Source organism: Delphinapterus leucas, chromosome 13 (genome assembly GCF_059928025.1).
Source record: "Delphinapterus leucas isolate spDelLeu-1000000601 "Yukka" chromosome 13, BTC_Dleu_Yukka2, whole genome shotgun sequence".
Taxonomy (NCBI): Eukaryota; Metazoa; Chordata; class Mammalia; order Artiodactyla; family Monodontidae; genus Delphinapterus; species Delphinapterus leucas.
Genome location: NC_143141.1, coordinates 88,097,445 through 88,113,585, shown reverse-complemented (window position 1 = coordinate 88,113,585; position 16,141 = coordinate 88,097,445). Strand labels below are relative to the sequence as shown.

The window sequence follows — 16,141 nt, the reverse complement described above, 5'->3', positions numbered from 1 at the left end:
TCGGGTACCTGATCGATGGGCAGCTGCACGGCGTTGCTGAGGGGCTGCAGCAGGGTGGAGCCCGTGGTGCTGGTGGTGGCCATGGCCTGCCTGGCGCTCCGGCCGCCCGCGCCGCTCGCCCGCGACTGAGCCGGGCGACGCCGAGGACGGGGAAGCGACCGGCGCGCCTGCCCCCTGGCCGCCCGCGGTCGGAGCGCGCGGGGCGGGGCCGGGGAGGGGCCGGGGGCGGTGACCCGCTCGGCCCTCCTTCCGCGCCCCCACGCCCCCACCGCGCCCCCGCGTCCCCGCGTCCCGCGTCCCCGCCCGCGCCCCCGACCGCCCGCGCCCGCCCCGCCCCCTGACTTCCAGCAGCTTCCAACCGCCCCCTCCCCACCTCGCGCGCCCTCGCGCCAGACAGCCCCGCGGCCCAATCGCGGAGCGGCGCCCCGACGCCCGCAGCCAATCAGAAGGCGCAGGCAGCGCCCCGCCTCCATCCCAGGCCCCGGCCCGGGGGACTAGGGGCTGTCTGGCCACAGTGGGCGGGCGGCTCGCGGGGATCGTTCTTCGGTGCCAGCGGTGGGGGGGGGGAATCTGCGCCTCCTCATCCCCTTATTCCTCCTCCCTGCCCGAGGTCGGCGGCCAGCCCACCCCTCTCTAGGAGGAGCGGTGGACGACAAAGGGGAACGGGTTGGCTGCCAGACGAACGGGCGACGTGCGGGGCGCCGTCGAGCCAACGCTGGGGGAAATTGGGAACAAAGCTGGGGGCCGGGAGGAAGAGGGCAACAAACCAAAAAAGTGACCTAGATAAGAAGTCCCTTTGTCTTTAGGATTGCTGCGGAAAAGCGCAAACTTGAGTTCAGTTCCGGTTGCGTGTGCCTTTCGGTCACCCTCAAGCCCACCTGGGCCTGGCGGGCTGCGACCGGTCCAGTTCGACGCCGCGATGGCGCCCGCCCCAGGGAGGGAGGCAGTTCTCACCTGTGCCTGCGGCGTGTGTGTGTGTGTGTGTGTGTGTGTGTGTGTGTGTCCTTAACTACCCGGCCTCTGCCGTCTTCCTCAGAACGAAGGCTCTTTCTTAGCAACTCGTCACCCCTGAGTCGCCAGCTCCCCCAGACTCTTCCATTGTGCTGTTTCCACGTACCTTCGGTGTGAGGTGGTGTGTGTGTTATGTGTATGTCACATCTATTTGTCGAAACTCCGTGAAAATAAGCCATTTGAGTTCCTTGAAAATGCAAGCGTCGACTTTGTGGAGAAGATTTCAGACGAGGAGGAACGCTGGAGGAGAGCATCAGGAGAGCTCAAAATCCAAGGAGTTAAGCGTGTGAAATTTTTGGTAGAAATAACTAATGGTTAATGAGAGTTCAGCCGCATGCTTTAATTGCTGCGTTAGAAGTGTAATAAATCATTTAATCCCCACACCAACCACATGAGGGTGGTACTGTTACCACCCTCAACCAAAGAAACTGAGTCACAGAGAAGTAACTTGCCCAAGAGAGCATAGCTAATAGAGACAGGACTGGGATCCAAGATATGTGCCTTCAGAGTTTTTCTTAATTGCTAGGCCCTCTTCTTCCTCACACTTAAACCCAGTCCAGAAATTTTCATCAGCTGTCAGGTGTGCCATTTACTTGATAACTACTGTAGAGCCTTGGATGATGAGACAGCACAGATTTATATACACGAGCTTCAGTAAATCACTCTCCTGGAACTTAGTTATCTAAGTGAAAAGGAGGTGGTTGAACTAATTGGTTCAATTCCTTCCTGCCCAACTTTCTTTGCTTGGTTAACTTAATCCTAACAACCAAACTGAATGAGGAATAGAAGGAAGAATCAAAAAGCCATGACCTTGGGCTTCCCTGCTGGCGCAGTGGTTGAGAGTCCGCCTGCCAATGCAGGGAACACGGGTTCGTGCCCCGGTCCGGGAAGATCCCACATGCCGCGAAGCGGCTGGGCCCGTGAGCCATGGCCGCTGAGCCTGCGCGTCCAGAGCCTGTGCTCCGCAACGGGAGAGGCCACAACAGTGAGAAGCCCGCGTACCGCACACACACACAAAAAAAGCACCTTCATTCTCCTTGGAGTAGTGATTCAGAGGGAGTTGTAATCAATTAGAGGCCAAACCTGCTCAATGGGCTGCTGATTCAAACATATTATCCCCCAAATCTGGAGCCCTTTATTAATCTCAGAAAAAATTTTCTTTCCTTTCCTCCACTTTGGAGAAGTGTAGAGAAAGCATACAGGTGGCTGAGCAAAAAAAAAGTGGGTGTTGGGAACATACTGCAACCTAAAGTAGCATAAAGATACAATCTCAGGTCTAGAACAAGGAATGTCTATGAAAAGGAATTTCCTTAGACTGAATTTTTATTTTAGTAGGACTTGACAGAACACAGTTCTCTATTTGGGGTAACTACATGAAACTTAATGTCTACAATGGGGAGGATATTAGCCATCTGGAAAATTTAGCTGTGTCAAAGTTGTAAAGGTATAGGTAAAATATAGTGTAGTATTAATAACTTCGATTTTGGAGTCACACAGACCTAGATTTTCGGCTGTCTCTGCCGTTTATTTGCTACCAGATCTTGGGCAAGTTACCTAACCTTGCTAAGCCTCAGTTTCCTCATGGGTAAACATGAGCATAATAATAGCACCAACTCTGAGTTATGAGGTTATAAAAGCTTACCTAAGTGAAGAACTCAGAACTGTGCTTTGCATATGGTAAGACCGAAGAAATATTAATTACCATTCAAGAAATGTAATGTGATTCTGAAAATGGAAACTATTTTTCTCATATTGAAAGTACTACATCTTCATGTTTTTAATGAAGAAAATGAGGCCCATGTTTTAAGCTAATAGCTCAGTGATGATAGCATAAATTTGATGCAGGCCTTCTGACCGGTATCTGCTAATTAGACCTGAAGCTCTTAAACTGTGATGAAGGGGAAAAGAATTGAATTAATTATATACGATGCCTCACTGTCCTACCACAGATAACATTCATCCTATAAAAATGATTCTCACGTACTTGATTCTTAAAAACAAACATTTACTGAGTGCTTGCTATATTCAAGAACTGTGGGGTAGGGCATGCTGTAACGAGTAAATGATGCTTATAATCAAAAAAAGAAACAGTCACATGTATACACAAAACAGAGAGTGAGGTGTTACAAGTACCAAGTAAGATCCTTTTCTTAATGTTAAAATCAAAAGAAAGCATCCAGAAGAAAAAACTTGGCTGGAAGTCAAAAGACCTGAACTTTAGTCCTGACTTTTTTGTTTTTAATTGAAATATAGTTGATTTACAATGTTGTGTTCATTTCAGGTGTACAGCAAAATGACTCAGTTACACATGTATATATATGAATATATATACTCTTTTTTTTTACATTCTCTTCCATTATAGGTTATTACAAGATATTGGGTATAGTTCCCTGTGCTATATAGTAGGTCCTTGCTGGTTATCTACTGTATATATATTAGTGTGTATATTTTAATCCCAAACTTTTAATCCTGACTTTTCCACCAAATAGCTGTGAACTTGAGAAATCTGCTTAACTTTTCTGTGCCTTAAATTTCTCATTGTTATTATTTTGGCTGTGCTGGGTCTTAGTTGCGGCATGCAGGATGTTTAGTTGCAGCATGTGGGGTCTTAGTTGTGGCATGAGGGATCTAGTTTCCTGACCAGGGATCGAACCCAGGCCCCCTGCATTGGGAGTATGGAGTCTTAACCACTGGACCACCAGGGAAGTCCCCGCACTGGTAAATATGGATAATGATAGCTTTTCACTCTGCCTCACAGAAGTATCATGACTATGACCATGAAATTAATAATAGGGTAAATTATTTTTAAAGATATTAGAAATAATAACGAGCAAGAAAAAGCTTCCAAAATCGCAACCACATTTTTTTTTTAATTTATTTTTGGCTGTGTTGGGTCTTCGTTGACTGTGTGCGGGCTTTCTCTACTTGTGGGTCGCGGGCTCTAGAGCGCAGGCTCAGCAGCTGTGTCTCACGGGCTCAACTGCTCCACGGCATGTGGGATCCTCGCGGACCAGGGCTCGAACCCGTGCCCCCTGCATCGGCAGGCGGATTCCCAACCACTGCACCACCAGGGAAGTCCCAGCAACCACATTTTAACAAGAGTTACTAACTTAGACCAGATGGTAAGGGCACTAAGCAGAGTTCGCATATAATTAAATGACTGTCTACCTGTGGTCTCATCCTGCCTACATAGGTCTGCCCCCCGAATTGGCTATGGTAATTAAAGACTGCTAAAACGAAGATTTCCCTTCCCAACTTACTTTTAATTTTGAATAAACCACTCAGAAGAAATGGATAATCTACCAAGCTGCTTTTGTTTCATAAAAATGGTATGTGTCGTGAAATTAGTCCCCAAGGCAATTATCTTGCCTATTCTATGCCCTCATATAATATCTTGGGAAAACTTTGATGAGGGGCATTGGACCATTCACATAAAAAAAGCCCCAGGTAACTGGCTGACATCTTTAAGCACTTACAAGCTAACCCTAGCCTGAGACCAAAAAATGAAATTCAGAAAGCACCCTTGGGACTTCCCTGGTGGCTCAGTGGTTAAGGATCCGCCTGCCAATGCAGGGGACGTGGGTTCTATCTCTGGTCCGGGAAGATCCCACATGCTGCAGAGCAACTAAGCCCGTGTGCCACTAAGCCCGTGTGCCACTACTGAGCCTGTGCTCTAGGGCCCGTGTGCCCCAACTACTGAAGCCCACGTGCCGCAACTACTGAAGCCCGCGCACCTAGAGCCCGTGCTCCGCCACAAAAGAAGCCTGCGCACCGCAATGAAGAGTAGCCCCCGCTCGCCGCAACTAGAGAAAGCCTGCGCACAGCAACGAAGACTCAGTGCAAACACCCTTTGAGACAGGGGTCCCCAACCGCCGGGCCACGGACCGCTACCAGCCCGCAGCCTATTAGGAGCCAGGCCACACAGTAGGAGGTGAGCGGCAGGCAGGCAAGAGAAGCTTCATCTGTCGCTCCCCATCGCTTGTGTTACCGCCTGTACCATCCCCCCACCCCACCCCACCCCCTGGTCTGTGGAAAAACTGTCTTCCACGAAACCGGTCCCTGGTGCCAAAAAGGTTGGGGACAGCTGCTTTAAGACATAATGTGCTTCAGTTAGGACATCAAGCGTAACAAACACAGGAAACAGTAGAGATAGGAGACCTGCCTGGAGCCATCAAAGTCCGGGCTCTGCTGTTTTCTGGCTCTAAGGCTGACCTGTAACAACAAACAAACCATTTATCTTCAGTTTCATTGTCTATACATTAGGAGATTTAAAAACTAAATAATTTCAATGGTTCCTTCTTCCTCTAAAATTATGATTCCCAAGAATTTCTAGAATTTTTTTCTGTCTCTCTGAGTCATTCAGTCTAGGTATATTTGACTAAGAGATACAAACAAAACTAATTATTATTAATTTGAGAATTGCATGGCTTTCCAGTTGCTCCACTGGTTTCAGAACTACCTGTAATGTATTACACCTCTAATCAAATTTCTTCTCGAAAATATCTATTATTCTCAGTGATCTGTGATGATTTCTGTGTTGTATCTGTGCATCTTGGGGAAATATTTCATTTTCCTCATAGATTTATTTAGCTTTTCCACCTTTGTATAAACGAGCCAAGTCTCAAAAAAAAAAATCCCCTTAGCGCTTATTTATTTTAAGTACACCATCTGAAACCCTCTGATCCTTAGGCATAGAAAAACAAAGTACAAACTCTCACGCTTCCCCATGCTTGCATAATGGCATTTGTGTCCAAATTATGAAACATATTAAATGTAAGTCAAAATACCCACCGCAGATTTCATCATAATCACCATCACCACTAGTCATGCTATTGCGTCTACTTAGCTGACCACAGTGGGTAGGAAGATCTCATTTTCTCGGTTCTGCCTAATAGTTCAGGTTATTTCGATTTATCTATAATTATAAGAAGTTTATCTAGAATTATTAAATATATTGACATCTCACTGCTCTTCCAAATAGTCTAGTCTGGCTGCCAGGGGAGGAGCTAGGCCCTCACCTCTTCTGTTGCCGGCTCTGGAACAAAGAGAATGCCTTCAGTGAGTCTCCAGCCCACCAAAGAATTCTGCATTGTCCCTCAGAAGCCCATCACTTTCAGCAAATTTCCCTCTTCATGAGTAAATGTGTCAAAAAACATATTTTGTTGTAGATATTTTCTGCGTAGACACTTCCCACATTACTGTCATTTTTCAGATGCTGGGTTTTGCTCCACAAATTGCAATACCAATGCTAGAGTCCTAAGCAGTGAAGAATTAGGAATGAGAATCGTCTCTACATGTAAAGTCTGTGGTTGCCACATCTAACCCACTTCCCTTGCCAAAGGACTTTCTGTCCTGGACAGGTTACTCTTTTGGTTAAATATGAGGTACTCTGCCTCACAGAAGTATCATGACTATGACCATGAAATTAATAATAGGGTAAATTATTTTTAAAGATAAGGAAGGTCCTTATAAACAGATCATGGTTTCAATTTCATCAAATATCTTATTTTCCATTTGAAAGCCAATAGTTATTCTCTCTTATTTGGGTTTTTGTATGTAAATTCTGACCCAGGCTTAAAATACTGTATATTACAAGACAGTTCTTATGAAAATCACAACACATTAAAATTAAGGGGAAGGGCTTCCCTGGCAGTGCAGTGGTTAAGCATCTGCCTGCCAACACAGGGGACCCGGGTTCGAGCCCTGGTCTGGGAAGATCCCACATGCCACGGAGCAACTAAGCCCGAGCACCACAACTACTGAGCCTGCGCTCCAGAGCCCACGATCCACAACTACTGAAGCCCGCGCGCCTAGAGCCCGTGCTCTGCAACAAGAGGAGCCACCACAATGAGAAGCCCGCGCACCACTACGAAGAGTAGCCCCCGCACGCTGCAACTAGCGAAAGCCCATGCACAGCAACGAAGGCCCAATGCATCCAAAAATAAATAAATAAAAATTAAAATTTTTTAAATAAATTAATAAAATAAAATTAAGGAGAAAACTGTAATGAAAGAGGTACCAAATGTTCCCAAGTTAGTTTAAACCAATTGTATTACTAAATTTATAAATAATGTGTTGCCACTTCCAGAATGAGAATGCAGATCGGGTGGAAATAACCTCCAGTGGAAGCCCCTTTCTTAGATTCTTCATTTGAAATATTATCCCAAATTTTGTTGAGGCATTGGGAAGGTAGGATTATAGAAAGTACCAGGTAAAGAAGTTGGGCCCTGGAACCAGATTGCCTGAGTTTGAAGCCTACTTATGACTTAATTGATTTGGGGTAAGCTTTTTAACCTCCTTGGGCCTCAATCTTCTCATCTATAAAATGGGAATAATAATGAGTTGTGCCATTCAAATAAGTTAATACACATTAAGTACTTAATGCTTGTAACATTGTAAGCTCTCAATAAATATTAGCCATCACCTCCATCATCATGATCATCACCCTCACCATTACTATTACAGGAATTGCTGGTCTTACAGTACATGGTCACATTTACCATGGGTACTATATACAAAGTAGAAGTGTAGTTTAGCAACAAAGGCTGGTTTAGCTTCTTCCTCCAAATTGAGGGTGGGGGGTGGGAGGACAGCAAGGGCTAAGATTTGGAGTATAAAGAGTACATTAACTTAAATGATTTATGACAGTCCTGGCCTATCTCACCTGAAAGCATTAACAGAGCTTTATATTTACAAAAATAAATGACAGCTAGGTTTAAACTTTTACATCTTCTTAGATGCTGGAATATATTATGGTAAGTTACATTATTTTGTTTTTTAACTGTCAGTATCTATTCTGAGCCTTTACAACCTACACAGTAGGAAAAGGATGGAAAAAAAAAAGACATGGTAATTTATATAAGAATTTCACGGGTAAGAACTAAGCAAATGAATGTATAATTTATAATTTGGCATATTACTTTGTGACACATTTAAAAATGATTACTCTGATTGAGGATTTTGAAAATTCCAGGTGGCATTAGACTTCATCCTTCCATACAGTATTTCTTTGAATACCATCTCTGAATCCACAAATATTTATCTTTTTCTGGTTAGCGTCCAGCTGGTAACCAATGAAATGATCTTATATTATTCTAGGATAGGAGCCAGGGACTTGATCTTATTGCATAAAGCTATTCCATTCCTCTTTGTATAAAATATATTCACCTACTGGTCCCTAGATATTTAGCTGATAGAGCACTTAAAATTGTTCCCTTTGGAGTTGCTTGGGTGTCACTGAGAAATAAACAAATAATAAAATCAACCCCAGTATGTATGACACAACCCAACAAGTCAGTGTGTCTCCGTGCCTTCCACAGGACCACCTTAATCAGAATCACCCAGGACATTTGTTTAAAATCCAGATTCCTGTACCATACCAAACACATAAAGAATCAGAATTTTTTTTCAAAAAAAAGAAGAAGATGAAGAACCGTAATTTCTAGGTCAAGGCGCTCAAGTCTGCATTTTACCAATATGTAATTCTTACGCATATACTGAAGTTTAAGAAGTGTTTCCCTATTAACATACCTCTGAGCTTGTTGACTGTATCTAATCAGTTTCCCCCAATGTGGATTAACTGGGCAAATATAAAAGAGGCCTAGCACTGAGGGACATGGTCTACACCCAGGGCAAGCAGCTGAATCACCCCAGCGTCAAGGGACAGATATTTTGATCATTGATGTTTTCTATTGAAACACTTGTAATGAAGAGGGTAAATGATGGAAAAATCTGCACATAATGAGGTATGGGGAAGTCATTCCGGCTTATACGTGGCTTAACTTACACTTTACTGACCAAAGTGGCCTGTTTTGTGGCCTTTCAGACATGCATTGTACATCTCCTTTGGTCACTGAGGAGGAGAACGCTTTTGAGAGTCAAAATGCAATGCTGGGTACATTCTAGTTAATTGCGTATGTGCAATAAAGATAAAGATATCGATATTCCTCTGTATTTCTGCCAACTATGAGATTCTGTGTTTGAGAGCCAGCGTTGGCCAGTGCACCATTCAAATGATAGAGAACTACGACCCGGAAGAGAATTTGGAAATCAAATGGAATTCATTTACCACAGTGTTCAGTTTTTAAGAGCCTCATCTAGATCAAGACCTAGAAGCAATATGCATACGTAAAGTCTTTGCCAAGGAATAGTATATCTAAGGTCTTCTATGGAAAAAAAAAAGCAATTATAGCCAAATATTAACAAGACCATCCAGGGAGAAAATGAAAAAAGGAGCAGTTAAGACATCATAGAACAATGCAGACTTTTTTTTTCCTCGGGCTTCTATTATTTGAATTTCATTTTTATATTTTGTATTTCATTTTTATTCTTTGTAAAGTAATACATGTACAAGTTTTTAAAAAATCAAATAGCACTGTGGTCAACAAAAAAGGAAAGTCCCCTGTCCCACCTCTCCCCACTCCTGTTTTGCTTCCCATAGCCAACCTTTTCAACTCTTATAACTGTTTCTGTTTGTATTGTCCTCTACATTTTCTTTTTAAAAAAAAAGTTTATACTACTATTTCAAGGCTAGATACCCCAGGTAGCTGTCACTTCTCACATCTCAGCCCTGCAAGTCTCTCATGGGTGAGTTTGCATGATGGGTCGTTGGTAACATGCAGAACTGTCGCTGCCAGGGAGCCTGGCAAATATGGTTTTAGATTTCTAGAGTCTAAAGCAGAAGGAGGCTGTCAGAAAGGGAGAGGGAGGGTGGGTGTTGAGTTCACCAATCTTTAACATCTGCCAAAGCTGGGTCTAGAATAGATTGAGGCCATTTTGCACTTAGAACTGTGAAGCCATTGCTCCATCTTCTTGTAAGTTCCAATGATGCTGCTAAGAAATGCCACTTTAATTCCAGATTCTTTGTGTGTGACCTGTTACGGGTTTTGGGGGGGTTTTCTCCTTCCTCCTCTGGAGGCTTTTTGGATATTCTTTTTATCATTGATGTTCTGAAATTTTAGTGATGTGTCTCGAGGTGGGTCTTTTCTATTCATTGTTGGGTATTTCTGTGGGCCCTTTCATTCTAGAAACTCATGATCTTCAATTCAGGGAAATTTTCTTCTTTCTTTGATATTTTTCTCCTGTTCATTTTGTCTGTTCTCTCTTCATGGAATTCTTATTTGTAAAATACTGGACTTCCTGGATTGATCCTCTAATTTAATTTTTTCCTTATTTCCAGCTCTTTGTTTTTTCTTATATAAGACTGCCTCAATTTTATCTTCCGACTTTTTCCTAATTAATTTTTCCTTCAAATATTTTTCATTAAATCAATGACAAAAATTATATACATTTCCCTCATCAAAAATTCTTGTAATGAATAAAAGTAACAAAATGAGATAACAGTGACATATGTCTCATACATTAAAAAATTTCCGGGCTTCCCTGGTGACGCAGTGGTTGAGAGTCTGCCTGCCGATGCAGGGGACACGGGTTCGTGCCCTCGTCCAGGAAGATCCCACATGCCGCGGAGCGGCTGGGCCCATGAGCCATGGCTGCTGAGCCTGCGCGTCCGGAACCTGTGCTCCGCAACGGGAGAGGCCACAAGAGTGAGAGGCCCGCGTACCGCAAGAAAAAAAAATGTCCTGTTAGAAGAAAGGGAATTTGTACAGCAAAGGAAACAAGTGCTCAGAACACACTCAAATGTATGTGCAAAGACATACCCATCAACTAGCTGACTGTGTTTTATTGTTTGCATAATTACTAGACCAAACACTTATGAAATATAAGTGAGAACATTAAGAAATACGAGATCCACTTCATGTTTCTAATTTTCACAATGCCAGCACTAGACTCATAATAGTATCTTTATTGACTCTAAATGTTAAATGTTTCCAAAGTAAAAAGCAGACAATTCTTAGAGCCTGCTGAGCAGGTTTTGCTGAAATAGTGGATTTCACTATACTTACAAGGAAAATCTGACTCAACTTATAGTAAAATAGTATGAGTAATAAAGAACACCAAATAAATATCACTAAGAGTAATACCTACACATATTAAAGTATTAATTTGAACCATGTTCTAATTGAATTGCATGCTCGTCAAATCAGCCAACTTTACCTAAGACATAACACCATATCAAAGAATATGAATTCACCCATCAATAGTTTCCAAATACCCAACCCCAAATTCATATTTGTATACTCATTAAGAATTACAGTTTATTTAGAAAAGAAAAACAAACACACATGCATCTTTATAATTTAAAATATTTCATATTATGCATAAACAATATTCAGATTTAAGCTTTGGACCATGTTTACTTTTTCCTAAGTTATATTTATGTCATCAAGATTTTCTTATAAAGGTAATTATTAAGTGTATTAATTAAACAAACTTATAGTAGTATTTCCAATGCCAAATTTCCACCTATTAGATATGAAAGTATAATCTTCTTCTGAATAAAGATATTTGTCCAGATTTGGGTCTAAACATTTTCTCAGGCAAACAAGTTAGTGAAAAAAATTTCACCTTCATGTTAAAATGTATGCAATCTCATAATAAGCCCCTGCATTTCCAAGTTGAAACAAATCTTGGATTTCTAGAAAAGATAAACCCTTTATTTAAAAGGAGAATTGTGGGTTATAAACTCACCAACGTACTGAAAATCCTTTCGTTTCAGAAAAACCAATGCTCCTGCTAAAGATATGGGCAGTCGGTTATAACATGGATATAGATTTCACACAATATTACTTCTCCTCCTTAATGGTATTGCGGCAGATGCATCTTTGACCTTGGGCAGTGGTCTCATTTGATGGCCTGTGTAATATATTTGATTCTCTATATACAAATCAGACATTTACTCCCCAAGATATCATATTCACAAAGTCAAAAATTGTACTTTTATTTAGAGAAGTAACAGTGAGAGAGTCAAACGAGCCACCACTGTTTGCTGCTAACAAGATAGAAATTCTGAACAATATTTTCACTCGTGGCCATTTTGATGTCTGTAAGAGCTTATAGCACAAGATAAAATTCTCATCAACCTTAAAAAAAGTAGCAATGAAAACAACAACTTCAATCCTGGAAAATTTTCCACTATCCCCAATATAAGTTAAATTAACCAATATAAAGCACAAACACAGTGATGCGGTAGAGGAAAACTAGGGCTCAAAGGTGCAAAGAATATTCCTTCTGACATCATAACTAATTCTAATTGACTACACATGTTCCCATCTGGAGACTTAAATAACTCTGATTCAACCTGAATGGATAAGCAAAATTAGCATCAGTGATGCCAGTATTAGAAATTTTAGAGACTGCTCTGGTGGTCCAGTGGTAAAGAATCTTCCAGTGCAGGGGATGCAGATTCGATCCCTGGTCGGGGAACTAAAGTCCCACATGCCGTGGGGAAACTAATCCCGTGCACCTCAACTAGAGAGAAGCCCACGTACCACAACGAAAGATCGCGCGTGCCTCAGCGAAGATCCTGCATGCCTCAACTAAGACCCCACGCGGCCATAAAAATAAATTATTTAATTTTTTTAAAAAAAGAAATTTTAGAAACTTCCACAGATGACAAGATCAAGAGGAAACCAGCTCACTGATTAACTGAACAGCTCATTGAGTTTTTAGAGAACATTAAAAAATTCATATGAAGTGCATTAAGTTAATATGTCCTTAAGTGTTAGCTATTGCACATTTATTCATTTACTCTGAAACGATTTTTGTTTATTGAAGAGATAATAGAAATATATCTAACAGTCTTTCCATGAACTGCAAACCTCCTTAACTATATGTCTAATCTTAGTGCACCTACCACCTTTAAGTTAATTCTCATACACATTATAGGAGCTTCGACAATTGTAAAGCACGATGCTCAAATAACTTTTTATTAACTGAAATTTTGTTTGTAGATATAAATAAAACTTGGAGCATATTTTGTTATTATATCAATGGATCAAATTTTTTCAAAAACGGCTGACACCTTTTAAAATTCTAATATCATGGTGGATTAGATAGGTATGAAATAGGCAAAGATCAAATTAAAAGAAAGCATTTATTTCAATCAATAAAATAGAGGGACTCCTTTTATGTCCATTACTTTAATCTTTCAGTAACAAAATATGTATTCGAATGAGCTTCAATCTGAAAACTGAGCAATTGTTAACCCTGAGAGGGAGCGAGAAAGACTAAAACTCTTCTTTGGTCCTTTTGCTCAAAATCATCAGCATCGATAATAAAGTCAGAAAGGAAGAATGATTAAGTGAACATCAAACTGCCAAGGACGTCGGGCATATTTAATCACCTCAGCCAAGTATCTTACACATGTGTTTCATTAGCCACAGGGAAGCTGGGTAGAGTGTGGATAGATTGCTATAAAATCAACAACAGCTGAAAAAGACAACGCAAGCGTGTGGAGTGAGGGACACCATCTTTCTCAGTCCACAATTATCAGGGTGCTCATGGTAAAGAAAACACGTTTCCAGAATGAAACAGAAGGATCTAAGTGTGGTTCAACAGATTTGCTCAACATGCCACTTCTAAGATTTTTGGACTCCCCAGAATTGTTGAATTACTTTTAATAGCTGCAGCCTGCTATGCTAATAAACATTTTTTAATATAGAGAAACTCATATTCTAATTCGTAATTTTTTTACAAGATATTTCTAGAATATAAAATTGCTCCCATGTAACCAAATATTTAACACCTGGTTTTAGAACAGGAAAAGCCCTTATAGCCCGCCAATTTAACAAATGGAGAAACTGAGGCACAGGGACATGTATTAATTTGCCCAATTTCATAGAGCAATCGAGTGGCAGAGGAGGGACTTCATGCCAAATCTCCCGCTCAGAGCTCTTTCCAGACTATGCAGAGCCTCCTCTGTGTCAGCCTTCTACGGGGGACACGAGAGAGTCACAAAGAGCGTGCTGAGGACTTAACATGCAATTAAGAAGATGAGGTACAGCCTTCCACACCCAAAACAACCGGAAACAGCTAAATAACAATACAAGGCTGTATGTGATAAATTAAAAACCAAAAACAAGACAGCGAAGTGCTATAGGTGTTCAGAGAAGGGAAATAATGTAGGTGTGAGCAGTGGTCCCCAATCTTTTTGGCACCAGGGACCGGTTTTGTGGAAGGCAGTTTTTCCGCAGGTGGTGAGGGGGATGGTTCAGGCAGTAATGCCAGCGATGGGAAGCGACGGGGAGCCATGGGGAGCGACGGGGAGAGATGGGGAGCGACGGGGAGCGACGGGGAGCCATGGGGAGCAAAGGGGAGCAACGGGGAATGACGGGGAGCCATGGGGAGCCATGGGGAGCAGCAGATGAAGACTCGCTGGCTCCTCGCTGGCTTCCCTGCTGCTCACCTCCTGCTGTGAGGTAGGGGTTGGGGACCCCTGGGTTTGAGGACCAAAAAATAGTTTCGTGAACTATATCTTAGAACAGTAGAACTTTTCTTCTAACTTGTTATTAACAAATAATTTTAGCCTTAAAATAATTACAAAAATAAAAATACTTCAAGAAACCCTTGTATACCCTTCATCCAGATTCAGATCCACTTACTGTTAACATTTATCCCATTTGCTTTGTCATCTGCGCTATTTATTTATTCCTTCACTCGTTCATTTATTTTTCACACATTTTTTTCCAAATCACTTAAGGTAAGTTACATACATGATGGCTTTTTTACCTCTGAATACTTCAGTGTGTATTTTTTAAGATTAGGAATTTTCTCTTAAATAACCACAACACAGTTATCAACTTTATAAACTATGTTGCTAAATAATGCATTTATCTAAGCTAACAATCTACAATCCATATTTCAATTCTGTCAGTTGATCTAACAGCATTTTTAAATCTTAGGACGTGTTCCCAGTATAGGATCCAGTCTGTGGTTAGGTATTGCCTTGAGGTATCAGGTCTCTTTAGCCTCAATCAGTCTGGAACATTGATCAACCTGGGTTATAGCCACCGCCTTTCCCTGTCTTTCGTGACATGGACAATTTCGAAGACAATCGTTCTAGCTCCCACTATCTTATCTGCTCTTAATATAACATTCCTCATTTTGTGCCTATCTGCTGTTTCTTCAGGATCGCATTGGGGTAGTGTTGTGTTCTTTGCCCGTGATAGCCATCTGTCCTTCAGAGGTGATGTTCATTTTGATCGCTTGGTCAAGGTGTTGTCCAATCTCCCCACTCTACAATTTTGTTTCTTTTTCTCCCCTGCAACCGACAAATAGTTTTATTAGGAAATGACGTATTAAGATCTTGCAAATATCCTGCCCCTCAGTAATACTTCTCTTAAACTTAGCAGTCATTGATTCCCAGAGTCAGTCTTTACAACGATGGTTGCAAAGTAGGGATCTTCCAGCTCCAGCACTCCCACTTCACTTAATGTTTGGCTTCAGCATTCTGGTGTAAAACAGGGCCCCTTCTTCTCACCCGTCTATCTGTTGATTGACTTATCGTTTTCTTTCCTTTCTTTCTTGTCTATTGTAATTTGATAATAATGATTTTTTTTTTCCTGCTGCACCACACAGCTTGTGGGATCTTAGTTCCCCAACCAGGGATTGCATCTTCACCCTCAGCAGTGAAAGCGTGGCGTCCTAACCACTGGACCACCAAGGAACTCCTGATTTCCTATTTTTAAATGCTTTACAATTCATTATTGTATTTAATTATTTTGAGGCAAATTTCCCAGATTTGGTCATTGGGAGCCTTCAAGCTGGTGCCTATGTCCTTAGGGTATGCCCTATAGTTTTTTTTGATCACTTCCTTACTTCCTGGCATATGGAAGAATTTATGGAACAATATGTTCCAGACCCATCTCACACCTACTCTGTCCCAGCCCTAGGGAGGAAACTACCTGGAAACAGCCGGTCTCTTATACTTGAAGCTTTGGGTAGCTTCTGAAGATGGGTAGAATTTTGATAGGCAGAGAGAATGAACACTAGCATTTCAGGTTCAAACAAGAAATATGCTGAACACAGAGAAAGGATTTCACTTACCCTGTCTGTTTAAGTTTTCTACAGCTATGTAACAAATTACACCTAAAAATCATCACTTAAAACAGTCATTCTGTGGATCTTCAGGTGAGGCAAAACTCATTGGGAATGGCTTGTCTCTGATCCACTTTGTGTCAGCTGGACTCAATTAAGGCTAGAGGATCCAAGATGGCCCCACTCACATCTG

At 41.8% G+C, this 16,141-nt stretch overlaps 1 protein-coding gene across 2 annotated transcripts in view; it reads right to left on the bottom strand.

Moving 5' to 3' along the window:
- Nucleotides 1–195, bottom strand: part of MBOAT2 (membrane bound glycerophospholipid O-acyltransferase 2) — a 116,177-nt gene extending 115,982 nt beyond the window's left edge. For both annotated transcript variants that reach the window (XM_089923473.1, XM_022554196.3), the window contains exon 1: nt 9–195. In XM_089923473.1, the coding sequence (XP_089779599.1) occupies nt 9–83 (75 nt within the window). In that variant the 5' untranslated portion in view covers nt 84–195. The remainder of the gene's footprint in view (nt 1–8) is intronic.
- Nucleotides 196–16,141: the final 15,946 nt, after the last annotated feature.